General features: G+C 48.7%; 1 protein-coding gene across 2 annotated transcripts in view; it reads right to left on the reverse strand.

Annotated features, from left to right (window-relative positions):
* Window positions 1-26584, reverse strand: part of LOC142573071 (uncharacterized) — a 100896-nt gene that overhangs the window by 52440 nt on the left and 21872 nt on the right. For both annotated transcript variants that reach the window (XM_075682586.1, XM_075682585.1), the window contains exons 2-4: window positions 25375-25481; window positions 12528-12593; window positions 11796-11870 (exon numbers count right to left, since the gene is read on the reverse strand). In XM_075682586.1, the coding sequence (XP_075538701.1) occupies window positions 11796-11870; window positions 12528-12593; window positions 25375-25481 (248 nt within the window). The remainder of the gene's footprint in view (window positions 1-11795; window positions 11871-12527; window positions 12594-25374; window positions 25482-26584) is intronic.

Below are 26584 nucleotides of genomic sequence, written 5' to 3' on the forward strand. Positions count from 1 at the left end.
CGCGCCGCCAAATTTTCTTGATCACGATATATTGTAATTTGTTTTGTCAACGTAAAAGCGGCAAACCCGGGGCCCATTGGCTTGCAAACATTGCGCATACTCTTTCGCTTCTTCACGTCGGAGCGGTTGCGGTCCACCGGCTTCTAGTTCGCTAATTTTATGGAGTAGGTGTGTGCGTCGAGGAGGCGGTTAACTGAACTGGTGCTGATTGTGAGGCCACGTATTTCTTTTTCAACCGTTCGCTTTAACTGTTTCAGCGTGAACACTAGGTTTTCGTCGACAGTTCGTTTCCATCGCGACGACGTCGGCACCACACTTTCTAACGGAGCGTTCCGTCTTCAGAGACACTTCCTGTTCTGTCGCTGAAATTGACCTTGCAATTTTTAAGTTTATGCCCAGCGTTTCGGCGAGTTGTTTTAAATCTCTGAAGCGACTAGAGGCATCGACGATGCTTTCTCGGTCGACATCAGGCACCCTGTTGTTTTTCTTTCGCGGCACATTTCGATCCTTGAAAGCAGGACCCCGCCTTCGCTCAACGCTCCCCTGTTCGTCTGCAGGAGGCCCATGTTCCATGGTGGTGAGCTGAGGCATAGATCAAGCACGGCAATAGCACCGGGAGCACAAAACAAAAGGTCAGACCGCCACTACTACAAAGGTGCTGTGGACACCGTCTGCTAAGTCCGCTAGGTTACGAGACGGTATCGTCTGCTTTTCAAGCGGAAAGTTGAACGTGCTCGCAGAGGATAGATAAATTGTGGAATTACTAAGAAAAATCTGTGCTCTTTATGATTACATTAGGGGAAGTATTTCTGAATCACATACAGCAGTACAACGAAAAGGAAAGCTAAAGCAGACAACTTACCGTCTGCGTCACCGCAGGCGAAACTGCACATGTCATTCACCCGCGATGGTAGTCAATCAAAAACAGAGTTAGCATATGGCGTTCACGGCGCCTCTGTAATAGTGGCGCTCTGACCGTTTGTTTTGTGCTCCCGGTGCTACTGCTGGCTTGTTCTTTACCGGAGCTGACCACCATGTAAGATGGGACTTCTTTACCATAATGAGCAGGTCGTTACTCTTTGAAAGCCATTTTGTTTGATATGCATGTCGGCAGGTCAGGAGAGTGCATGGTTCGGTAAAAAGCGTGGTGGCGTCACATGAATCATTGTTGATCACATCATAGGTCTGAGTGATAATGAGCGTGTTGTTACCCTTTGGAAGCCATTTCGTTTGATAATCACGTAAGAAGCCTGGCGACGTCACGTGAGTGACTTGTGATCACTTGATTTGATTTTGGGATAGTGAGCAGGCTGTCACTCTTTGAAAGCGATTTCGTTTGATATGCATACCGACAGCTCGGGACAATGCATGCGTGGATGAGAACCGTGGTGACGTCACGTTAGTCACTACTGATCATCTCATTCGACTTTGTGATAATGAGCAGGTTGTTACTCATTGAAAGCTATCTTGTTTGATGTGCATGTCTGCAGGTTAGGGGAGTGCATGGTAGGGTAAAAAGCGCGGTGACGTCTCTTGAGTCACTAGTGATCACATCATGGGATAGTGAGCAGGTCGTTGCTCTTTGAAAGCGATTTCGTTGGATATGCATGTTGGCAGGTCGGGACAGTGCTTGCGTGCGTGAGAACCGTGGTGTGGTTACGCGAGTCACTAGTGACCATCTAATTTGACTTTATTATAGCAAGCAGGATGTTACTCTTTCAAAGCCATTTCGATGGATATGCATTAGGTAGTATGGTTGGGTAAGAACACTAATGATGTCACATGAGTAACTAGTGGCCACCTAATTTGACTGAGTGATCTTGAGCCGGTTGTTACCCATTGTAAGCCACCTCCTTTGATATGCATGTCGGTAGGTTAACAGATTGCATGGGTGAGAAGCGTGGTGACGTCACGAGAGTCACTAGTGGTCACGTCATTTTAGTGAGTGATAGCGAGCAGGTTTCCAGCTCTGAAAATAATTTCGTTTGATATGCTTAGTAGGCAGGTTAGGAGAGGTGCGTCGGCGGTGACTTCCAGTGAGTCACTAGTTTGCTAATCATGTCACTCAAGAATAAGCTTCTACACTCTCGAAACCATTTCGTTTGATATACATGTTGGAAGCATAGGAGTGCATGCAAAATAAAAACTTAGTGAGCTATAATGAGTCACTTAGTGATTGTATGAAGTGCTTGAGTAATGGTGAGCAAGTTTTTACCCTTGCGAACCATGCGGATCGATATTCATCAAGATAGGGACGGAAATCGCATGTCAGAATCGCAACCGAAGTAGCGTAATGTGCGTCACGATTGTGACTCATTTATGTGAGTCACCCTTGTCACTAGGATACGCGACTCGAAAAGGAGGAAATGAGCGATTTACCACGCGGAACTGTTTCTAAAGCAGCCATGACGATGCTGGTAGCGTGGAAACTGTGCTGACACCTATACAGTGATGACATCAATGAATAAAAGGCATTCATGATGCCTGTTACGACCTCTCTTGTAATAAATTTCGTTGCTGAATCAATTTGCAACAGGATTAAATTGATCGGCACTGGGATTAAAATGTATGGCACTTGGATTAAAATGGCTGGCGCAGTGAATAAGTCAGTTGGCGCGCGAATAAATTCGGATGGCGCTGGAATTCATTCTGGCGGCACCTGGATTAAATTATTGGTATTAAGATTAAAAATGCTGGCGCTCAGATTAAATTGGCTGGCACGAGGATTATTTTGAATGGCTATTGGATTAAACTGAGCGGGAAAACTTGTAGATCGTAGGTTGCTGACCGGCCTTCTCTAACGGCACACTGAATGGATCCAGCAATTTGTTTGGTTCGAGAGAACGTAGGAGACCGCAGGCAGTCATATTTTCGAATAGCCTGCAAAGGCAACTTGTGAACACTCTTGCGCGATAGCTCGTCCCTGCAGAAGGTTCATTTACGTGCTTCAGAACCGGAACAATTGCTTCTTTCATTGTAATTGGCAGGTACCTAGCTGCCGATATTCTATTAAAGAGTGTGCGTAGAGTCATTTTGGTGTCCGTGTGGAGGTTTTTGACCGTACCGCACATTAGTTTTTCAGGTCCCGGAGCAGAGCTGTGACACTTCTTTAAGGAGGTTCTTAAATCAGCAATGAAAAAGGGCGACTGTAGGGTTCGGTCAATATGCACTGATTACCCAATAATATGCGTTCTAGTTGTTCTTTGCGTTTAAGGAATGACTGTGTATGGTTTATACACAGTCATTGCTCGAAGTGCTCTCCGAGAGCGTTAGTCTCTACTTCCGAGCTATTTTTATGGTCACTTACCAGAGGCTTAATTGCCCTTTTAACCATTCCACACTATTGTTTCCTGTGTACAGGAATTAATTCCCGAGAGAAACTTCTCCCAGCTGTCACTGGTCGCTAGTCGTCGCGCTTTTCGCCCTTGTCATTTATTCTGTTAAGTCGATTAAATTTTCCACATGAGGGTATCGACGCAGTATAGACCAAGCTTCATTTTATGTATTTCCCGTATCTCAGCAATCTTCATTCCACCAAGAAACACGTGTCTTACTTCAATAGCCGTTTGTTTGCGGAATGAACTTTTCTGTTGCATATATAATAAAAGGTCTAAAATATGCCATGGCGCCATCTATACTACAACTGTGTGTAAAATCCTTTGATAAATACATGAATTCTTTAAAATTATCCCAATGGGCGGAGGCCAGCTTCCATCGAGGGGCATGCGGAGGAGAGTCGTGCTGCCTCATCAGGCTATAGGAAAATGGAAAATGGTCGTTTGCAAAAGGACTGGCGATAGGATTCCCTACTGCCAGCAAAAAGTATAGAAGATACAAACGATAAGTCGATAGATGAGCAGCTATTGTCAGGGAGATTACAATAGGTTCGTTCTTTCTGAGCCAGAGTTTATCAGAAAATTTTCTATAAGGCGACCTCTCGCGTCGCACCGGGAGTCTTGCCAAAGAGTGTTGTGAGCGTTTATATCCCCTGCAAGTATGTATAACCCTGGAAACTGGTCAATGAGGTCGTAGAAATCTTTCTGAATGAGGTTATAAGTAGGACTCACATTTAAAGAGCAGACACTAACCAATATATTCAGGAGAATTGCCCTTAGTGATAATGCTTCGAGGGGCGTCTGTCACCATAGGATGAGGCGTTAGCCTCGTGACGGTATTTGTGAAATGTGGTATAGTGCCAGAGAAAGCTTTTCAAGCCAACGTTTTATTTGCTCACAAGTTTCGATGAGGGCGAAATGCGAGAACGCCCGTGTACTTAGATTTAGATGGACTTTCAAGAACCCCTGGTGATCCAAATTCGCAGATCCCCCACTACGGCGTGTTTCATAATCGTATCGTGGTTTTGACACGTAAAACCTCATAATTAAATTTTGAGGCTATCCAACGGATTTAATTTATGTGTATAGGTCATTACTGGGCTTGTCATACTTACTGCACCCAGTGACATGCAGAAGGCGCTAGATTATTGTGTAACTTTGACGCAAAAATTCGCTTTTGAAAACATCGAGGTCGCAGACAGACAGACAGACAGACAAGAAACTTTAATTGGTCCTAAGGGACTACGTTGTCGTAGTCGCGGGCCGCACCTGCGCCGGGGGCGGAAGACCGTGATCTTCAGCCCTGTCTCAGGCCCTTTGGACAGCCCGAAGCTGGACTTGAAGGTCGTTGCTCTTGACGGCTTCATCCCAATCTTCTTGCCGGTTTAAAGGCGAGTTGCGCAACGCAGAACATTGCCACAGCATGTGGTTCAAGGTCGACCGTTCCTCGCCGCAGTCTGGGCAGCGGGGATCCACACCCGGAGTATAGTGGCTCAGCCTCGAGCGAGACGGAAAGGAGCCCGTATGCAGCATTCTCAGCACCGAGGCTTGGGGTCTGCCCAGCTTCGGATGAGGAGCCGGATACTGTCTGCATCCCAGTTGGTAATGAGTGATCTCGTGGAAAGTAAGCAACGGGTCCGTGGTTCGGTCGACCCCCTGCGAAGCCGGGCCCCTCGGACTGGCGCGGTTGATGAGACCTCGCGCCTGGTCGTGGGCCAGCTCATTAGGGTTGATCGAGCCGGGGGAGACGTTCCGGCCCATGTGAGCCGGGAACCAAGTGATGACATGACGGGCCGTGCCAGTCTTGCAGGTCCTCAGCACCGCCGCAGCCTCGACCGAGACCGAGCCGGCGAGAAAGGCCATCGCCGCCGACCTGGAGTCCGTGAAGATCTGCGTGCGCCCAGGTTCGCACAAAGCCAGCGCCACTGCGACTTGCTCTGGGACAGACGCCGTCGAGCGTTGGATAGACGCCGCATTCAGGATCTTGCCCCTGGGGGTCATCCACCGTGGCCACGTACGAGTTTGATCCGGGATACCGCGCCGCGTCTACAAAGGACGCGAGCTCTGGGGTTTGCAGGGCAGTCTTGATGAGTGCTCGGGCTCTGGCTGCGCGCCGGGCCTCGTTGTGTCGTGGATGAACATTCCTCGGGAAGGGGGAGACTCGAAAGGTTTCCCTTTCACTCTGGCAAAGCGGGACGACGCACGACTCCTCGGCCATGGCTGCCAGACCCGTCATCTCGAGTATTCGGCGGCCGGCCTTGGTGGTAGAGAGGCGAACGATCTGTGCCGTTTTCTGCGCTTCGACGACTTCGCTCAGGGTGTTGTGGACCCCGAGTTGCATCAACTTCTCCGTGCTGGTCGTCATGGGGATGCCGAGGACTCGTTTAATACCCTTCCTCATGAGTGCGTCGATCTTGTTCTCCTCCGAACGTGACCAGTTTAACGCAGAAGCCACGTAGTTGATATGGCTCATGAGGAAGGCGTGGTAGATCCTTATGAGGTTGGCTTCGCTGATGCCCCCCTCCTGCTGTTCACTCGCGAAACAAGTCTGAGCATGTTCTCCGTCGTCGCACTCAGGCGCGCGATCGTTTGCGCGTTGCTGCCCTTTGCATTGAGGACCAGTCCCAGCACCCTGAGAGAATCCACCCTCTGGATGCGCTGACCTGTCTTCGTTCTGAGTTCGATCGGTACTTGGTCCAGCGTCGTGTCGAACTTGCGGCCTTTTCTGTCGGATCGATACAGCAAGAGTTCCCACTTAGTCGGCGAGAGGACCAGTCCCGTGCCCTCGAGGAATTCTTCCGTGACTTGCAAGGCCTCTTGCAGGGCCCGCTTCACCGCTGCGTCCGACCCACCGCCGCACCATACGGTGATGTCGTCCGCGTAGATAGCGTGAATGAGCTTGACGGCCCCGATTCGAGTCGGACTGATAGGTCTCTCATGGAGATGTTGAAGAGCAGTGGAGATAACACCGCACCCTGCGGCGTGCCGCAGGCTCCCAGCGTGTATCCGTCCGACTTGATCTGGCCCAATTTGATCGTGGCCTTGCTATCCCTTAGGAAAGAGCTCACGTACGCGTGAAAGCGTTCGCTGAGGTTCAATCTCGTCACAGAGTCGAGGACGTGCTTGTGCTTGACCGTGTCGAAGGCCTTGGCGATGTCCAGGGAAAGATGCCTCGGATGTCTCTCGTGACCACGTCGACTATCTGCCTCTTGATCGGCAGCATGACCTCTTGAGTGGACAGCGAGGGTCTGAAGCCGACCATATTCGGCGGGATGAGGTGTCGTTCCTCGACATGCCTCGATATTCTGTTGTGGATGACATGCTCCGCCACCTTGCCCACGCAAGACGTGAGCGAAATGGGTCGCAGGCTGTCTATGGCTGGTGTCCTGCCCGGCTTCGGAATTAGGATCACCGAGGCTTCCTTCCAGGCATCCGGTACCATGCCGGCCTCCCAGACATCGTTTATTTCTTTGGTGAGCAGTTCGATCGAGCCTTCGTCTAAATTTCGAAGTGGTCTGTTCGAGATTCCATCCGGCCCGGCCGCCGATCTTCCGTTGAGGCCTTGAAGGGCCGCTCTGACTTCCGAGGCGGAGAAGGGCGCGTCGAGCTCCTCGTCCGCCTTGACGCCATAGGCCGGGTAATCTTCTGGCCCGGACTGCCCAATGGGGAGGTAGCGACGCGCGACTTCGTCCATCACTTCGTTCATAGATGCGCCTTCGCTATTAAGCTTGTGGACCAGCCTATCGATAGCCAGAGTGTGGTTTCTCTTAGACTGGGTGTCGTCCAATAACTGCTTGAGGAGGTTCCACTTGCCTCCTGCACGCATCTGGCCGTCGACGGACGCGCATACTTCGTTCTATTGCTGCTGGCCGAGCTCTTTGCAGTGCCATTCGATCTCGCGGTTGAGGGCGGCAATCCTCCTCCGAAGGTTGCGATTCAGTTTCTGCGTCTTCCATCTGGCCGTGAGGGAATTCTTGGCTTCGAGCAGGTGCGCCAATCGAGCGTCCATGCGATCAAGCTTGAGGCCCGTTTCGACGGTCCTGGTGACCGCAGCTACATCCTTCTTGAGCTGCGCTACGAGGTCCGCAAACGACTCGTATTTTTCGTGGTCGTCCTTCTTTCTCTTTCGGAAGGCGTCCCAGTCGACTATTTCGAAGGCCCTCTGCGGGGCCGCGCTGACCAGTAGGGAGATTTCCACGATGTAGTGGTCACTTCCCAGGATCTCTTGTAAGTTGTGCCACTCCGCTCCCGGCGCGTTCTTGACGAAGGCCAGGTCTGGGGTGGTGTCTCTCGAGACCGAGTTTCCCATGCGCGTGGGGTAATGGGGGTCGGTCATCAGTTCTAGGGAGCTGTCATTCGCTGCCTGCAGGAGTCTGCAGCCTTTGGGAATGCTTCTCACGTAGCCCCAAGCTTCGTGCGGCGCGTTGAAATCTCCAGCCATAACGAGCGGGGTCTCCTTCGCCTTGGACGATGCCTTGGTTGTTAGGCTGTAGAAGGTCTGCCGGTTGTCCCTAGGCGAGCAGTACACATTGATACTTGATGATGACTTGAGTACACATCATGAGTACACATGATGACTTCGAGCGTACCGGAATCTTGGAAAAACGCTAACATACTCCTAATCCATAAGAAAGGGGACGCCAAAGACCTGAAAAATGATAGACCGATCAGTTTACTGTCCGTTGCCTACAAAGTATTTACTAAGGTAATAGCAAATAAAATCAGGAACACCTTAGACTTCCGTCAACCAAAGGACCAGGCAGGATTCCGTAAAGGCTACTCAACAATAGACCATATTCACACTATCAATCAGGTGATAGAAAAATGTGCGGAATATAACCAACCTTTATATATAGCTTTCATTGATTACGAGAAAGCGTTTGATTCAGTCGAAACCTCAGCAGTCATGGAGGCATTGCGGAATCAGGGTGTAGACGAGCCATATGTAAAAATACTGAAAGACATATATAGCGGCTCCACAGCCACCGTAGTCCTCCATAAAGAAAGCAACAAAATCTCTATAAAGAAAGGCGTCAGGCAGGGAGATACGATATCTCCGATGCTATTCACAGCGTGTTTACAGGAGGTATTCAGAGACCTGGATTGGGAAGAATTGGGGATAAGAGTTAATGGAGAATACCTTAGTAACTTGCGATTCGCTGATGATATTGCCTTGCTCAGTAACTCAGGGGACCAACTGCAATGCATGCTCACTGACCTAGAGAGGCAAAGCCGAAGGGTGGGTCTAAAAATTAATCTGCAGAAAACTAAAGTAATGTTTAACAGTCTCGGAAGGGAACAGCAGTTTTCAATAGGTAGTGAGGCATTGGATGTGGTAAGGGAATACATCTACTTAGGACAGGTAGTGACTGCGGATCCGGATCATGAGACTGAAATAATCAGAAGAATAAGAATGGGATGGGGTGCGTTTGGCAGGCATTCTCAGATCATGAACAGCAGGTTGCCATTATCCCTCAAGAGAAAAGTGTATGATAGCTGTGTCTTACCAGTACTCACCTACGGGGCAGAAACCTGGAGGCTTACGAAAAGGGTTCTACTCAAATTGAGGACGACGCAACGAGCTATGGAAAGAAGAATGATAGGTGTTACGTTAAGGGATAAGAAAAGAGCAGATTGGGTGAGGGAACAAACGCGAGTTAATGATATCTTAGTTGAAATGAAGAAAAAGAAATGGACATGGGCAGGACACGTAATGAGGAGGGAAGATAACCGATGGTCATTAAGAGTTACGGAATGGATTCCAAGGGAAGGAAAGCGTAGCAGAGGGCGGCAGAAAGTTAGGTGGGCGGATGAAATTAAGAAGTTTGCAGGGACAACATGGCCACAATTAGCACATGACCGGGGTAGTTGGAGAAGTATGGGAGAGGCCTTTGCCCTGCAGTGGGCATAACCAGGCTGCTGATGATGATGATGATGACACATTGATAACGTGGACGCTGTTCTTGAGCCAACTGTTTGGTATGATCTCGACGAGCAACGCTTCCAGCTTGGTGTTGCCAAGACGGAGATCGTGCTCCTGGAAGGCGCACTTATTTGCAATAAGTATCGCGATGCTGAGCCCGTTCTCCGCCAACGAGGAGACAGCTCGGTACCCCTGGAGGGAAATCGTTTCCATTCCCGTTTCCTGTAGCAAAATCACGCGGGGCCTCTCTTGCGGCTCCCGGGCCTTGATGAACTGCACCAGTTGAGGCTTGCGCCTCCGGAAGCTGGCGCAGTTCGACTGCCAGACGATGAGCTTACTATCCGGTCTGGCTATGGTTGGGCATGTTGGACTGGAGCTGGGCTGAGATGCCATATTGCTCGTCAGCCCACGACTGCTGGTTGTCTTGTAGCATTTCACTGGACACCGCCTCCGGCCTGGCGGCGTCGCCGCAGTGTACGTCACATCGCTTGGCAAGCTCGTTCTCAAGCAGTTGCACTCTGAGTAGAAGCGCCTGGTTACTCTGTACCAGCTCGGCAAAGGATTTTTGCATGCGGTCCAAGGACCTCTGCATGGCAGCCTCCGCCGTGCTCACATCCTCAACAGTACCCTGGGAGGAGGTGACTCTGCGCTTGACCACTCTTGCTGTGGCCCCTTCTTCCGTAGACGTTTGCTTTGGCGCGGCCGCTTGAACGGCGCTGGCGTTTCGGAAGGCCTCAAAGTCGGCCTTCATTTTCCGGATTTCCTCCTTGAGACTGGCGTTTTCGTTAATCAACTGTGCGATCCTGGGATCATGCGCCCGCTCGCTCTCCTGTGCGGCGGCGTGTTGCGTCCGGCCCGTCTGCTTCGTCTGTTTCACCTTGTCGGCCCAGGTGGGACCTCCTGCGATGCGCACGTTGGACTTGGAGCGGCCCCTAGATTGAGAGCGCCCTCGTTGCATGGAGCGCTCATGTGAGCGGGAGCGCGTTCTAGATCGGGAAAGACTGCGCAAGCGGGAGCGCCCCCTCGAAGAGCTCCTCTTCCGTAGTGCTGACGTCAGTGTCTGGCTCATCTCGCGTGCCGCGTTGCCGCCCTTCTTGGCGTCTCCAGTTTTCTGCCGCCGGCGCCTTCGGCGTCTCTGCCTGACGACATACGGCGTTTGGAAGCGTTGCTCGCACTTACGATCAGCCGTTGCGTGAGGGCCTCCGCATATGCCGTATTTCGCCTCACACTGGTGGCCTTCAGTGGGGGACGCAGCTCCGCATCCCCTGCACTTCTTCACGCTCGGGGTCGGACATACAACGGCCCTGTGGCCCGGTTCCCCACAACCGTAGCACACATCAACTTGCCTTCTGTATAGAGAGCAGGGCAGCATGCCCGCTCCACACATGACAAAGTTCGGCACCCTCAGTCCGTCGAACAGGACGATAACCGTAGTGGCGGTCTTGATGCGACGCATCTCCAACGCGGTGGGGCACCGGCGGTGTACGATCATTGCGCGGACCTGAGCGTCGTTGAACTCAACGTCGACTCCTCTCACAACACCCTTGCATGTATTGTCCGAGGCGGCCATGTACGCGGCCACTTCAAAGACCCCTTCGCGCAGGTGTATCTGTTGAACCATCGCGTAAGCACGCGCGTTCCTTTCTTCTGGTGTTGAGACGACGTAGATGTTTTGCACGTTCTTTGGGCAGACGATGTCTTCGCCAACCTCGTTGGGTGAAAGCGCCGCCGCCATAGCCAGCGCCTGTGCCACTCTAATAGTGCTGATCTTGTTCACGTCGAGGCCACCCCTTGGCCTAACGATGACTCGAATATGGTCCCGTGGCAGTCTCGGGAGCCTTGAGGCTGCGGCTAGCTTCTTCAGCGCGTTCCGCTGGGCGGCCGTCCCGCTTCCCTGCTTTACCGGGCTCAGTGTCGACTTGCCTTGCCTTCTTAGTCTTGCCCGTTGCCGTGGTCCAGCCGGGGCACCTTGCTTCTTCGGATGTGATTTGTGCCCCCTCCACCATCTCGACTTCGGGCATGATGCCCCACCACCCCGGAGTTAGGCCAAGGCCTAGCCCGTACTCCTCACCAGCGTTAACCCGTTAGGGTTAGCTCCGCCCGGCGTGGCGAAAAGTTCAAGGTCGTATAAAAGTTCCAGAAAAGCACCTACCGATATAAATCCGGTATCGGCTTGATCCCCGCAACAAACTGCGTCGAATGATGCACAGTGTTCAAGCGTTTTCGCGGGCTGTACCATCGAAAACATTTGAGGAAACGGGAACCGATGTTTGCGCGTCCGCACTTCTCGGCGCCCCCTGGCGATCCTCATCGAGGTCGCAGAAATCCAGCAGGAGATAGGCATTCAGTGTGTCTGGAACAGTGTTTGAACGTCAGCATGAAAAAGTATTAAGCGTGAATAACTGTCGTCAATTTGTTCGTGCCTGCTACCCCATGAAACTCTACTGTACACGAAAGGGGCTTTGGTGGAAGGAAACGGAAGATTTTTTCAGAGAAGCTTGATAGTTTTGAAACAGCCGAGACGGGACGGTACTTACAGAGTTTTGAGCGAACAGAAACCTGGCGCCTTTAAAGATGCAACTTCGTAGACGCTCTTTGATGTCCTTTGTGTTCTGTAGAAAATTCGAACATTTCATCACCACATTGAATCTTAAATAGGATAGAGAGGCAACTGAAAGGAACTTTCTAAAGTTAGATTTGCAATAAGCGACAAGCCGTCCTTTAGTGGCTATAAATTGTCTTAAGTGGCAATCCATCTTCAAACATTTTGCCACAAGTGTCTCTTATATAATAACGTTCTATCACACCCGCAACACTCCTTACTACAGCAAAAATGAAATATGTATCTACAGTTCTTTTATTATTCGTTTGTATTGACGCGTGTACATAAGTTATTGTCTATTGGATATTTATCTCTCGTTATCGCGCCTGTTAAATTACTTTCTGCACGCTTGCGTGTCGTATGCTAACGCGAGTGTTTCTTCGTAGAAAGGAAGACAATGTTACGGTACGAGTGCTCCTACCGCGGAAGCGGAAATGTGATAATCTCAACTATGATACATATCACAGCTAAGGCAAATTATCGTACACACAGAGGAAAACAACACCCTCGTCTGAAATATTGCGAAGTTTGCTGAAGACCGCTGGCGACCTTTACGAACAGCAAAACTTCACTTGTCATGATTGTTGCTTTCATCATGTTACTATACGTTTTCGTACAATCTACCAAGGGTACCAATGTCGTTTTCGTATGTCAAATCTTTAGTTACCTTTTGGACCCCGGGATTTACGTAAGCGTAGCAAAGTCTGTATCCCAGGCACAACTTCTCAGCAATCTGAAACATACGAATAATATAAGCAATGAACTGCCACCTCGGGCCCCCTAGAGTGCTAAGGTCTATTAATACTTCAACGCGCCACGTGCTAAGTATACGCGCAAAAATGGTGAATGAATTATATCCGTTGTTGTTATCGTCCTCAAGTCGTTAAAATTTGTGCAGCCAATTTCTTCGGAATGTAAGTGCATGTCTGAGAGCTTGAGAAAGTACATTATAAGGGCTCTTTCTGGTAATGTAACTCTCTATTCAGCTCTAGAAAGCAAGAACAGCAAAGATATGTTGACATTTCTAGTATCGAACTTGAGTGAACAAGGTTATTGTTGTGCAGGGGCCGCTTGATTTTCAAACAAAAACGCATAATGTAATATTGGCAATGGCTGGGTTATCCAGAATCAGCTATGCTCATGTAGCGCGTTGTGGATGATCCTCTGAGAAAAAACATTTCAAGCACATTCGCTTTCAATAGGGAGCGGCGTTGAGAAGCAGAAATGAAATGGTTCTTGTCTACAATAGGCACCACCGCCCAAGTTGTGCTGTGGTGCTAAACTCCTGGTTTCAACAATAGAAAATTTGTCCTCCATGATAGACGACGAATAGGAGAGGTAGCAAACATAGATCAGTCATAAAAACAATGTTTGCGATAGTACTATACCCTACATTACTATCTTTAGTGAGCACTTTCAAACTTGCATTCTTACCGCGCCTCGAATATAGCTGTCAAACTGGTGGAAGGAATGGCGAGCGTCTTATGGTTACATGTAACTGGAAACATGTCTACATGTTTTGTCATGTACAGTTTGCCTGCGTTAAGACACCCTTACAAGGAATTCTTCTAATTCATGCCAATATAGAGAGTACGCAGCGAATAAACTTCGTTGCCTGGCCACTGCCTGTTATGAGACAAAAACGCAAGCCACCTAGATGTGCCACATCAAGTTATTGACCATACTCTACAGAGTGCTCAATTTTCGAAACACTAAAGAGAGAACATTAGGTTAATATATAATCGGTGATGGAAAACACACTATGGGTAAGTCTATGGGTTCAGACGCCGCGGTACACATGCTAATAGGTGACTTAATTCACGGCAGGGGTTCCTAATGGAAGGCTTGCAAGTGCTATACAGCGCGTTCTACGAATTCTTTAAGTAACATGTAAAAATAACAGTACGGTTCCTTCGGAGACATGCCGTCAGCGGTGGCGACCAAGGGGTGACGGTTTATAAGACGTAATGAGCGTCTAATTAACAAACACATTATTGATTAAATTTTAATCCTTTAGTGTCAGGGCGCTCATTGTAATTGAGAAATTGAGCCGAGCTCTCGCTACAAACCATTACAACTTTTCGGAGGCTGCAGCGAGCGCGAAATTGCGCTCCTCCAGGCGGGTATTTAACAGCAGGTATTTTAAGCCCTATATAGCACTCTGTTGCACTTTTAACACTTTTCCTAATTATGTGATGCTAAGGAGGTGTTCATGCCTTTTTTGGCGCCGGCTACTCTTTCTCTCGTAGAAATCCAAGTAATGAAGGCCACAGACATGAGAAGACTAATGAAATAATACTCGAACTTAAAGTCAGCTATTATAAATAATTCAAGCATTCAGTCTTAAACCATCTCACATTGTGAAGACAGAAAACAGAAAGTCCACTCACATATGCGCGATAAGTTCAGCGTAAAGTCCAGTCACACAATTACGCAAAAGAAAGGGTGCATAGGAAAACACGAAATGAGCTAACACGAAGGTACATGATTCAATGCATAGAATCGAAGAAAGTCAACTGAATGTTTTCGGAAAATATTGCTCTTAGCCAGAAATATCTGCAGCGCCATTGACGCTCGCCTTTCGAATCGATGTGTGGCTATGCACACAGCGTAATGTGGAAAACGACAGCCCAGGCGCTAACAGCACCGGTAACGCAGGTTTTCAGACAGTGCCCGACTTCAACCAGTGCTGTTCGCTGCGGACCTTTCCGGATCCACGGCCCTCATCCAATAGCCTTCTTTTGTGTTTGGGTTAAGATGGCTAAAATGGCTAAGCCGAAGGCTAAGATGCGCCAGCCACAAGGAAGTGTTCAGTGAAAATAAAAAATTAACGGGATGAAAGGAACAAAACCATCCTTTACGGTTTATTTAAAAGGATTGTTGTCTCAGAAAACCTAAAGACGTCTTCTTGGGAAACTAGTGCATGCTCTCATAAAATTAAATGTGGATGGAAAGGTTTTAGCGTTTTTGTAGTGTTCGTGAAAATAAATCTGTCTCTCCCTCTCGAAAGTTGCACATGTTATTGAAATGTGATTCACGATAATAGGTTCTTCGCATTGTTCACAGTCAGGTTTTTGTTCTCTCAGTAGGGAATTGTGGATCAGGCGTGTGTGTGTTCTATGCGAAGAAACATAAAATTACTTCGATGTATCCTTCTTGTGTCAAACGTTATCGAAGTTTCTGTGGAAGGTGTTGTTCGCACATGTGCTTTTGCAGACACAGGTGCTGTCGTTTCTGTTCTTAACGCAACTACTTGGAGTACGCTCCTAGAAAGTGGCGTATTTTGGGGCGTAGCCTCTAGCCGCTTGTACTGCCAGTGTCATTATTTAATGAGTTCCCCTCATCGTTGACTTCATCGTCCTTGTAGCCTGCTCTCACGACATCACACTTGTCTGAGATTTTCTCTCTTGTAACAACGCCTTTATCGACTGCGGCTGCGCTGAACTTGGGCTCTTCCGCTATATGATGAGTCCATCAACAACATTAATCAGTCTTTAGGCAAATTCTGCGTCAACAAAATCATACATATTTCTCCGACCACGTCAGTTCTTGCACCCGTACTCTGCAGCGACCTTTCCGACGAAATTGTATTCTTTGAGGCGCCAAACTTCTTTCTGACTCGGAAGGCTCTTTTTTGGCCTCATGCGACCGTCGACATTTTCACCAGTTCCTGTACCATCTTTGTTCCCAGTCCCCTTCCGTTTCCCATCAAGCTGATTCGGGGTGAATGTCTTGCATGCGTGCAACCCGTTGATTCCTGGGACATCTTAAACGTCCCCCGTGAGTCGTCTACCGACCTCGATGCGCTGAGTGGCCTTAACTTTTCCGGCGATCGGTTCATCTATCGCCAATGGACTCGCTGCTCCTCAACGATCTAAGCTTCTCCAGCTGATGTGCTAGTTCAGCAAATATTTCGACGTTGCTCAGACTGGTCTTGGCTGCATCTCAACTGCTCTTTACTACACCGACACTGGCTGTAGCTCAGCGCTGGGTCAACGACCGTACCGTGTTTCCGCCGAATAATGCCCCATTATTACAAATCATGTCGACGACATGCTACGGTGAGGCATAATCCGTCCGTCATATAGACCATGGGCTTCTCCCGTAGTTTTTGTTAATAAAGAAGAGGTGGTTCCGCCCACTTCTGCATGAATTACCGGCGCTTTAACACGATCACTGCAGAAGACGTATCGACGGTCTCCTTATTTGCTGACAAGGCGCCGAGTAATTTTGGTCTTTAGATATGCGCTCCGGGTGTGGGCAGTGATCCGTCGCAGACGTTGATCGTCCCAGGGCTTCCATCATTGAACCTGACCGGTTATACGAATTCAATGTCATGCCCTGTGGCCTTTGCAATGCGCCCGCTACCTTCGAGCGCATGATGGTCTAAGTGCAGCGTGGCTTAAAGTACCACATATGTCTCTGCTACTTGAACGACATAGTCGTCCTTGCTCCCGATTTTGCAACGCACCTGAAGCGCCTCAAATACGTCCCGATATGTCTAAAGGATGCTGCGCTGCAACTCAATCTCAAGAAATACCGCTTCGCTGCGCGGCAGCTGATGATTCTCGGCCACGTTGTGTCCAAGGACGGCATACTTCCCGACCTCGCTAAAGTCCATGCTGTCGCCGACTTTCCTAACCGGATGACGATCAAATATAAGGGCTCTGCTCCTACTTTTACCGGTTTGTTCGTAATTTCGTGTCTATCATGTCACCTCTGACACAACTCCTTCGCAGCGCCAGCGAGCTATGGTCGTGGTCTTCAGAGTGATACCCCCGTTCTCCATTATCCGCCGTCTCCTAACTTCTCCCCAATACTGCGACATTGCGACTCCATGGTTGCAAGTGAAGTGCCCATGGATTCCAGCGGTGTCGGTCTTGCTACTGTTCTTGCACCATGGGAAGCTGGTTTTCCAACTATGTCGTCGCATATGCCACTCGAACGCTCACGAAAGCATAACCAAACTACAGTGTTACCGAGAAAGAACGGTTGGCAATAGTTTGGGCGCTAGGCAAGTTTTGTCCTTATCTATATGGCCGTGCCTTGGACGTTGTCACAGACCACCTTGCGATGTCTTGGCTGTCTTTATTATATATTATATATTTATTGCGATGTCTTGGCTGTCTTTATATAGCCGCTATAGCTATACAAAATACTCAACCAAACTTATTTCTTTAAAATGTGCCGCATGTTTTTGAAGAAGCCGGATACGCGCATGTTTTTTTTTCTTCGAACACAAATGAATCAGTACAGAACTTCCGGAACCAGTTTCAACCGTTACAATTTTCATTTCGGAGCGTTCGCCTTAACCGTACGGAAGTGTGGGAACCGTAACTGAACACGAATTTTTGTTCGGTACCCTTCATAGTACCATGCAGCAAGTCGTGTTACATGGATATCAGACGCCAGCGGCTTTGTTATTACAGGCGCGCAAACGCCACATAGGTAAGGACAGTGTATTCGCACGAGCCGCTCTAACCATTCTGCTAATACGCTACGCAATAGCGACACCGCATAAACAGCAACTGCAAACCACGCGCACCATTAATCGATGCCCGTTAAGCCATTACTAATTACGTTACATAAAAGTGAGTAAACTTTATTCACCCGAAAATTAAAGCCTTAAGAACTGCTACTGCTCGAATAGAGCGAAGGTATCACGTATCAGAGTTACTTACGGAGCTTTGATAGACGTTTGCGAACGCCTGCACCATGGCTACACTACTCGCTTCTTATGTTCGGTTCCGAGTCGTACTGCATAGGAATATTCTTGCAGCCGCAGAGCACAGCGACCAAGCCGGCCGGTAGGATCCTTGAGTGAGGAAACCCAGCAGAGTGCGTGGTTACATGTGCGTGGTTACATGTGCGTGGTTACATGTGCGTGGTTACAGAGTGCGTGGTTTCTCCTTCGTTACAGAGAAGTGGGTGCCATACAAGTACGGGCAGAATTTCGAAACCGCCCAGACGACAGCCAGACATTCACGATCTGTAACATAATAGTTGCGGTCCGCTGCTGTGAGGAGGCGGCTAGCGTAGGCGCTAACACGAACTTGACCTTGTTAGCGCTGGGCTAAGACGGGTCCGATACCGTGACCACTGGCATCGGTACGCACCTCTGTAGGAAAGGACGGGTCAAAGTGGGCCAGTATAGGTGGCGTGGTGAGAATGTTGGTGAGGTGGGCGAATGCGGCAGTTTGAGCGGCGCCCCACGTAAACGGCGCGTCCTTCAGAAGTTCAGTAAGTGGTCGGGCACCGCTACAAAGTCTTTAACGAAGCGTCGGAAGTAGGAGCAGAGTCCTACAAAACTTCGGACGTCTCTGACAGACTGAGGTACAAGAAAAGACGTGACAGCAAGAATTTTCTCCGGGTCTCGTTGAATACCGCAAGCATCGACGAGGTGGCCCAGCACTGTAATTTGCCGACGACCGAAGTGACACCTCGATGAATTCAGTTGGAGCCCAGCCTCGCGCAAGACTCGAAGAACAGCTGATAAGCGCTCAAGGTGTGTCTCAAATGTAGGCGAATATACGAGAATGTCGCTAGGTACCAGAGGTATGTTGGCCATTTGAACACTTGAAGCAAAGAGTCCGTCATACGTTCGAACGTTGCTGGGGCGTTGCATAGACTGTATGGTATAACCTTGAATTGATATAGACCAAGGGGTGACGAACTCGCTCTTATCTTGGTCTTTTTTCTCCACAGAAATTTGCCAGTAAACAGACCGAAGGTCTATTGATGAAAGTAGTTATCACTGTGGAGGCAATTGAAGGCGTCGTCAGTGCTAGGCAGGGGGCTGACGTCTTTCTTGGTAATGCGGTTTAGATGGCGATAATCTACCCAGAAACGCCATGTGCCATCTTTCTTTTTTAACAAGCACCACGGGCGACGCCGAAGGGTTCGACAAAGGTTCAGCAATGCCTTTGGCAAGCATCTGGTTCACTTCATCTTGAATAACCTTACGCTCTGAAGCAGAAACTCGGTATGGCCGGCGATGAATAGGATTGGCATCACCAGTATTTATGTGATGGTTAACAATTGAAGTCTGGCCCAATTGGCGATTGTTGAGGTCGAAAATGTGGTAGGAAACCAAAAGGCGACACAGAGCTGCTGCTTGTTCAGGTAATAGGTCCGCAGCAATCATGTGACAAAATGTTGCGTCAGGGCAAATAACATTCTGCGTACATGGTGAAGACTCTGAGCAGGCGTCTACTAAAAACGTCGTGACGTGGTCATCCCCTATAGCACACAGCGTTGCAACCGATATGTATTGAGTAGAACTTCCTTTGTGAGGTCAAAATTGACGACGGGGAGGCATGTCCGGTTATCGGCGATGGTGACGACGGAGTGGGGCACAGTGATACTGCGCATCAAAAGAACATCAGGAACAGGTGTGGCAACCTATTCACCATCGGGCACAGAAAACATGATAGCAAATCGACGAAAGTCAAGGCTTTAGGCGGCAGGCGGACGAAGGCGGTCGTACTAAAGTCGTTCGGCAGTTCGGCGCGAATATGCGCGAGTAGAGGAAGTTCGAGGCAAAGGGTACCGGCAGAACAGTCCATCAAAGCTGAATGCGCCGTGAGAAAGTCGTTGCGAGGATTAGGTCATAGAGACAATTGGTCAGCGCTGTGAAAATAACAGGAACGTGGCGGTCGGCGATACTTACACGGGAGGTGCACATTCCAGTGACGTCAACAGTGCTGTCATCGGCCACGCGTACAGCTCGTGTAGTAGCAGGCGTGAGAATCTTCCTCAGCCAACGACGGAGGTTACAACTCATTATGGAAACCGGGGCTTTAGTACCTATTAACGCCGTCGAAGGGACACCGTCGACGTGAACATAAAGGAAGTTCTGGTTCGTTGGGAGATTTCGACGCGACGATAATGCAGCACTACCCCTAGGAGCTGCATGGACTAGTCTTCCGTCCCCGAGGGTCCATAATTGGTCGGAGACGAATAGCCGCGTGGTTGGCGCGACGGGGACTGATGGCGCTGAGGAGACGGCGAGCGAGCAGGACGACTGTCATCGACGGATAGGTGATAGGTAAAAGGCATACGACGAAGCAAGTAACGGCGCGGGTCGGCATATGGGCCAGGAGACGGGGAAAAGGAGCTCGAATACGGTGACGTCCAGGAGGTGCGGCAGTGGCGAGCGACGTGGCCAATGCGGAGGCAACGGAAGCAAATGGGCTTGTCGTCTGGAGTTCTCCACTCAGCAGGGTTGCGGTACCTAGAAGGGGAATACAGATCGCTGTGAGGTGTGGCTGTCGGCACCGGTCGGGCGTAAGGTCCGGAGATGGAGCAGGAAGCAGGAAAACCAAGGTTTGCAATTTCTTGCCGCACAACTGCCTGAATGAGACAGATCGCTGGAGCTGGTTGGTCAATGGTGGGGTCAAGTGGGCGTGGATGGAACGGCGCAGGACTTGCAGCCTCGAGCTCGCGCGAACAATACGTGTGACGTGCTCACTTGAGGGCGCTGAAGCGGGAAGATCGACGCAAGACAACGTCGAAGCCGTGTTAGGGAGCCAGGAAAATTGTGGAATGACGCGGCGGCTTTTGGCGAGCTCGAAGCGGCCGCATTCTTTGACAATGACGTCGATGGTGGACACAAAGTTGAAGGCCAACAAGTTGCGCGCGTCGTCCACGATACCTTTGAGTACGTGGACGACTTTGTCAACCTCGGCCGTTTTCTCGTAGACTTTCTGGCAAAGAGCGAGCTCGTCTTATATGTACGAGACATATGATTCAGTAGAAGATTGAACTTGGGTACCAAGCTCTTATGTAGCAGCCAGCTGCCGACCGGTTGGATTTCCAAAAAGTTCGCTGAGCTTCTCCTTGTAAGCATCCCAGCTAGAGATCTCGTCCTCGTGTGTCCGCAACCAGACACGAGGACTTCCGGCCAAGTAGAAAAGGACATTCGCTAGCATAATGGTAGGGTCCCAGCGGTTGTGTCGGCTAACACGCTGATAGAGGATGAACCAGTCCTCAACGTCGACATTATCTTGGCCGGAGAAAATGCCAGGATCGCGGGGATTGGTAACCGTGACGTATGTTGTTGACGGGGTCGCAGGAGTAGAAGCAGACGAGGTGTCGTCACTGGGAGCCATGGCTGAAAGTAGGACGGTGCGGCTGCTACGCAGCTCCGTGGCGAGGACGGGGAGCCACACCCTCCACCAAAATGTTACGTGAACGAAGGATTCATAAGTGGAGAGTATTTACAAAGCATAATTAGAAAGGATAACTGCAGCGCTGGCCAGTTCAGCCGACAGCTCGAGAGCCAGAAAGCGTTCGTCGTCTTCGTCGGGGCGCCCGCGTGCATCGTCCACAAGAAACAGGCAATATGCATGTATCAATATTGTTATGAATAGGTGACACGCGCAAAACAACCAACAAATCCACCAAGACAGTGGTAGGAGGGTAATTACACTTGTAGGTGAACCGGTGGAGACCAGCCTGAGATCTCTTTTTTCTTTGTCTTCATTGACTGTTCCTTTAAAAGGAAGCAATAGTCGTTCTGAATCTGTCGCTTTTTATATACTTAAGTGTACTTAAAAAGGAAACCACAGACACCCGAGTTACCTGAGGTTCTCAGATCCTCTAGCTTGTGCATATTCGCAATAATAAAATGAAGCTTGTCAGTGCAATGTTCTGTATAGGCTTCTACATTTTTGAAGCAAACAGCGACCACCAACATGGAGTTGTGTGTGCGTTGTGCGTGTGTTGTGTGCGTGTGCATGTGTATGTTGCGTGCGTGCTGAGTGCGTATGTGTTGTGTGCGTGAGGAAGGGCGTGTACAATATGCCCCATGGTGAGTGCTGATTGTTTCAAAGTGTATGCGGTGCCACTGACTGGCCACGTAGTAATATTCTGTGGTTACCTGAAACGAAATTTACATCTGGCTTGAATAAACATGATCTGGAAGTGGCCTCCCGCACGGTAGTCACATACACACACACTGCAGAGCTTTGTTGACCACTCTTCAAAAGAAATGCATTGTGCTTCACTGAGTTCTGTACAATCATGCTACTGCCATATGTATATTAAATCACCTCTGTTGTTTTTAGGTCAATCACAGCATGACACCTTGAGAGATGAAGCAGGATCCAGCGCCCAAGCAAACAGCACGGCCTTGCACCAAAAGTTTTCTCCGTAATCAGGTGTCTTCATGATTGACTTTTAAAGCAAAAGCCTTCATTAACCTAATGCTGAGGCCACTTCAACGTTTTTTTTCCCGCACCAATATGGTTTAGTATAAGCTGGCTCTCTTTCACTGTAGTAAGCAGTTCGCGCTGTTTCTGTTTCGTTTTCATGTGGCCTATTTACCTGTCAGTTTTTCTTGCTTTAAAATAAAACACTTTTCCATTTTTGTACGACACAAACTGTAGATTGCTTCGTTGTAGCAGCATTTACCACAGTGTTGGTGCTGCCACGTGCTCTTTGTCACGCATGAGTCAATAAAGTATCTGGTTCCTTGGTTTATCGAGAAAAAAAAAAGAACACCTGTCGCAGTGTCTAAGCGGCTGTAATGTTGTTCTGCTAAGCACGAGGTCGCGGGATCGAATCCCAGCCGCGGCGGCTGAATTTTGATGGCGGAATGCAAAAACGCCTCTGTTTCGTGCATTAGGGGCACGCTAAACATCTCCTAGTGATCAAAATTAATCCGGTGTCCCTACTACGGCTGACCTCATAATAATAGCATGGTTCATACACGTAACACACCAGGATTCATTCATAGAAAAAAAAAAACAAGCGTTGGAGTGAAACAATTTTCCGGTGAGAGCACTCTCTATTTTGCGACTCAGCTACGATGGTTAAACAAATATCTGACTTTGCACAGCAGTTTCTTCTTATATCCAAAAAGCATTCGATTGTATCTGCATTTTGAAAGTACTCACATCTCTTCAATGTGCACTTCACAGTATCTTGACACTGTGGCATTATGCACACCTACCATAATGCCTCATACACACTGCACACACATCTTCATGATATGTCGCAAACTTGTGCTTGAATACCTGCCGTGACTAATTCAAAACAAATTTACTGACAGGGTCGGGGGAGTTCCGTAACTTGGCCAGCAGTGTGTATTACACGCAAAGATGTGCGTATTTACTTCGCTTGCCTTGCTTTGAAAGGGCATGTATGCGCTTTTTTCTGTTCTTCCTTCTCTATGTATGTGTGCGATCCATGGCAAGCGGAAGCTCATCTATAGCCTGGGAAATTGACTTTTAAGCTGTTAAAACAGGAAAAGCGATGCTGGCTGTTTTCTGAACCAAGTGCGCATAAACAGTGCTATTATTATCCCTGTTATCATATTTATCTGTCCAGGATTGTTTTGATGTAAGATAAAAGAAAAATTTACTTTCTTCTACAAGATTACTTCTTGCAGCCACTGAGAGAAAAAGTGTTGACCACGTTTAACAGCAGCTCAAGAAAACTGAGTAAAGTAAAAACGGAGACACACACGAGTGCTACGTGTGACCTTTCTCTTTTTGCGCTGCAGTTGAACATTTTCAGCTTTGAGCGCAGAGCCTCATTTTCGTTTTCAGATCAGCTGAATATCTACATGATATTTGTTATGTTAGAAGGATTATGTGACGCCCGATACTAATACTCAAACATGAGAAAGGTTCACATGAAAATGGAGGCTAGAAGTGACAAACCGCGGTCGAACAAGGAATATCGACTGCAGTCAACGTTTCTACATAGAAAATTCTCTTCGTTAGGGCGGCAACTGCCTCACGAAGAGAAATGCCCTTTTGAAGCGTTGGCTTCAGCGACGTTCGTGGTTCGCCCGTTATTCATCACGATAAAAAATTGTCTTTACACGTCACACTTCTGTACAGTGTAACAGAAAAAAATGTGAAGTGACAGAAAAATTTTGAACAGAAAACAGAACTTTTCCTGTAATACAAAACACATAACTGTCTTTAAACACAAAATTTATCTTGATATAAAACAGAAAGAACTTGTTAAGTAATAGAAAAAGAAAAAATAGAGAACACACCGCTACAAAAATTTTCTGGCAAACCAGTTGCCATAAAATTTGTTTTTTTTTAAGGAAATATTTTTACAGTGTAGATGGGTGATCACGACACCATGAGTGACTCGGTCTGCCTGAATCGTGGGCAAGTCGGAGCTGGTCATGGTGTCATAGATAGCCTTGGAGGTAGAGCTACTGCCCACCGTGATACACGAGCTAACCTTCTTATGATCAAAGTCAGTAACTTCGATCAAAGGGCACCGCGTAGCCTAATGTCCAACGGCAACGTCCAGGAAAATGTTTCTGGGGTTAACTCTGGTGTGTATAATTTGACTTGGTACCGCAGTTTCCTGAAACAACGAGCCAGATTGCCTGTTGAGTCGTCTCAAGCTATCGCTTAATAGTTAAGATACAAAGATATGGCAGCCATTCCACTCCGTGAAGAACGAATGGCGACGAAAGTTGACGATAGTCAAAGCTCTCAAAAGAAAATAAATGTGCTTTCGCTGCCATTCCATCTTCACAAAGTGGAATGGTTGTCATTTTTTTTTTTTTTTTTGCGTTACGAGTCTGGCGTCGTCAGTCGTTACGAGGTACCCGGGCTCACCATTGCCGTTTTCGTTCAGCATCGCGGGAACGTTCTTCGTCGGTGGTCGTTTCGCGCCGGTGCCGTTTCTCGTTGCTTTTCCCTTCGGCGCTCCTCGTACCCATATTGTTCTTCGGGTGTACGAACTATACGTGTACCCCCCCCCCTCCTCCCATCGATAACGCAGCTGTTTTTAGCGCCGACACCTCTCATGCGTACTGCGATAATCTTGACGTCACATTATCGTTTACGGGAAGCGCATCCTAATCTGTTGTGCGTTTTGAAATCTGTGCCGCCGCAGTGCACCCGTATGGGTTTGCTAGAAATCGCTAAGTCCGTTTTTGTTGCCGGACGCTGAAAAAAAATGCCGAAGTTTAGTCATATACAGCTTTCACTGTAAAAGGAGTGTTCGTTTTAGTACTTCGCATAGGTCGAAAAGTCGACGTGCTTGAGAACAGGGTGGCGCTGGTGCTTCTTCGCATAGCCGCGTGACTCCGCGCAAGTTCATAATCGTCACAGGATAAATCCTCCCTGTAAGCTCGAGTAGACACGAGTGTCTTCGCTGTCGCTACCGCTCTGTAAGCCGGTTTGTTCTTTCGAGGCCGGCGCCGCTGAAGTCGTCGTTTCCCCTAGCACACATGCGCGGTCACGTCCACTTGGATTCGCAACAAAAAACAGGTGGCCATCCAAAGATATAAGCATAAATGAGGGGGAAAAAACTCCCAAAGACCCCAATGAGACAGTCTAATAAAGGATCCAGGTTCGTTTACACCACTTGCTGCTGATACCTGAATTTAGAGCGCGAAAACTGCACAAGGACGAAAGAAGAGAGAACGAAACGGCGCTGTCTGTTATCAAAGTAAACTGTTATTACGCGGAAGCGGGTATATACGGGGGCAAACCTGCCCTAACCATGAACTTCTTTGCTGTCATATACGTTACCTTTATCATCGCGGGCGGAGACAAGGTGAAACGACGAGCAAATTTCAACCCGCAATTCTGTAAAATTTTGCTCGCCAGTGCTGCGCTTCGGGATGCTGTCACGACACCTGTTTAAGGATGAAGAGAATGGAATGGCATTATCAGGTCATGGATAGAAAGAGTCCTTCTCCGCTACCCCTAACGTGAAAATATTCGTACGTCCTATGTTTAGGCATCATACATAATTTCACCACACACACACACAAACACACACACACACACACACACACACACACATATATATATATATATATATATATATATATATATATATAATATAGGGTGTTTCAGCGAACACTTTCAAAATTTAAAGGTTGCCTGGGGCAGATAGTAGCTCGATTCTAGTTTATGAGCCGGTCTACTCGAAGCGGCATACACTACTTACACAACGAATTTAAATGCAAAATTGACCATCTGTCTAGCCCGCATTTCCTTTCTTGAATACGCTGCTCTCGTGACTTTCCCGTCGAGAATGCTCTGTCATGCTGATAACGCGCATGCCGTTCCCGACTTGGAAATACCGGACTGGCAGCGTTAAAGAAAGGAAATGCGGGCAAAACAGATGACGATTATTGTTCTGTGGCAAATATACACTCCAAAGGGTGCAACTGTTTTTACAGTGTAGGCATGACAGGACCCCTGTCGCGATTAACTGAGCTTCCTTGCTTGTCGGAGACAGCAAACGCGCGTGAACACGGGCTCGTCTTAGGATCCGGGAAAAAAAATCAAAGCCCCTTTCTTAAATAAAGATGGCTGAACACCGCGCTATCCAGACGAACTGTGTATATCTGCATTGTATTACGCGCGTCACGCAATGCATTCCCGGCCGCCACCATGGGTAGGCTGCGGGTGCAGGGCACGGCCTAAGAAGCTGCCGTACGCGAACGTAAGCGCGAGCGCGATCGTGCCCTTCAGGCAGATCCCGTGTGTCGGCAACGGCATGCAGGAGCCATGTGGGAGACGCTTGTGCAGTCGAGATGCCTGCTGGTCTTGTCATCGTCAGCCTGTACATCAGATCGAACTCGTCTCGTTACGACACAGAAACGTTCCTGGCAGAAACGATGATTACCTTAACGCCACATTGTACGCCGATCCTCGTGTGTGGTGACTTTAACATCGATGTGGCGAAAGAGCACGGCAAATGGATCGAGAGTTTCATGGTAGATCGCTA

Source organism: Dermacentor variabilis, chromosome 2, assembly GCF_050947875.1.
Source record: "Dermacentor variabilis isolate Ectoservices chromosome 2, ASM5094787v1, whole genome shotgun sequence".
Lineage (NCBI taxonomy): Eukaryota > Metazoa > Arthropoda > Arachnida > Ixodida > Ixodidae > Dermacentor > Dermacentor variabilis.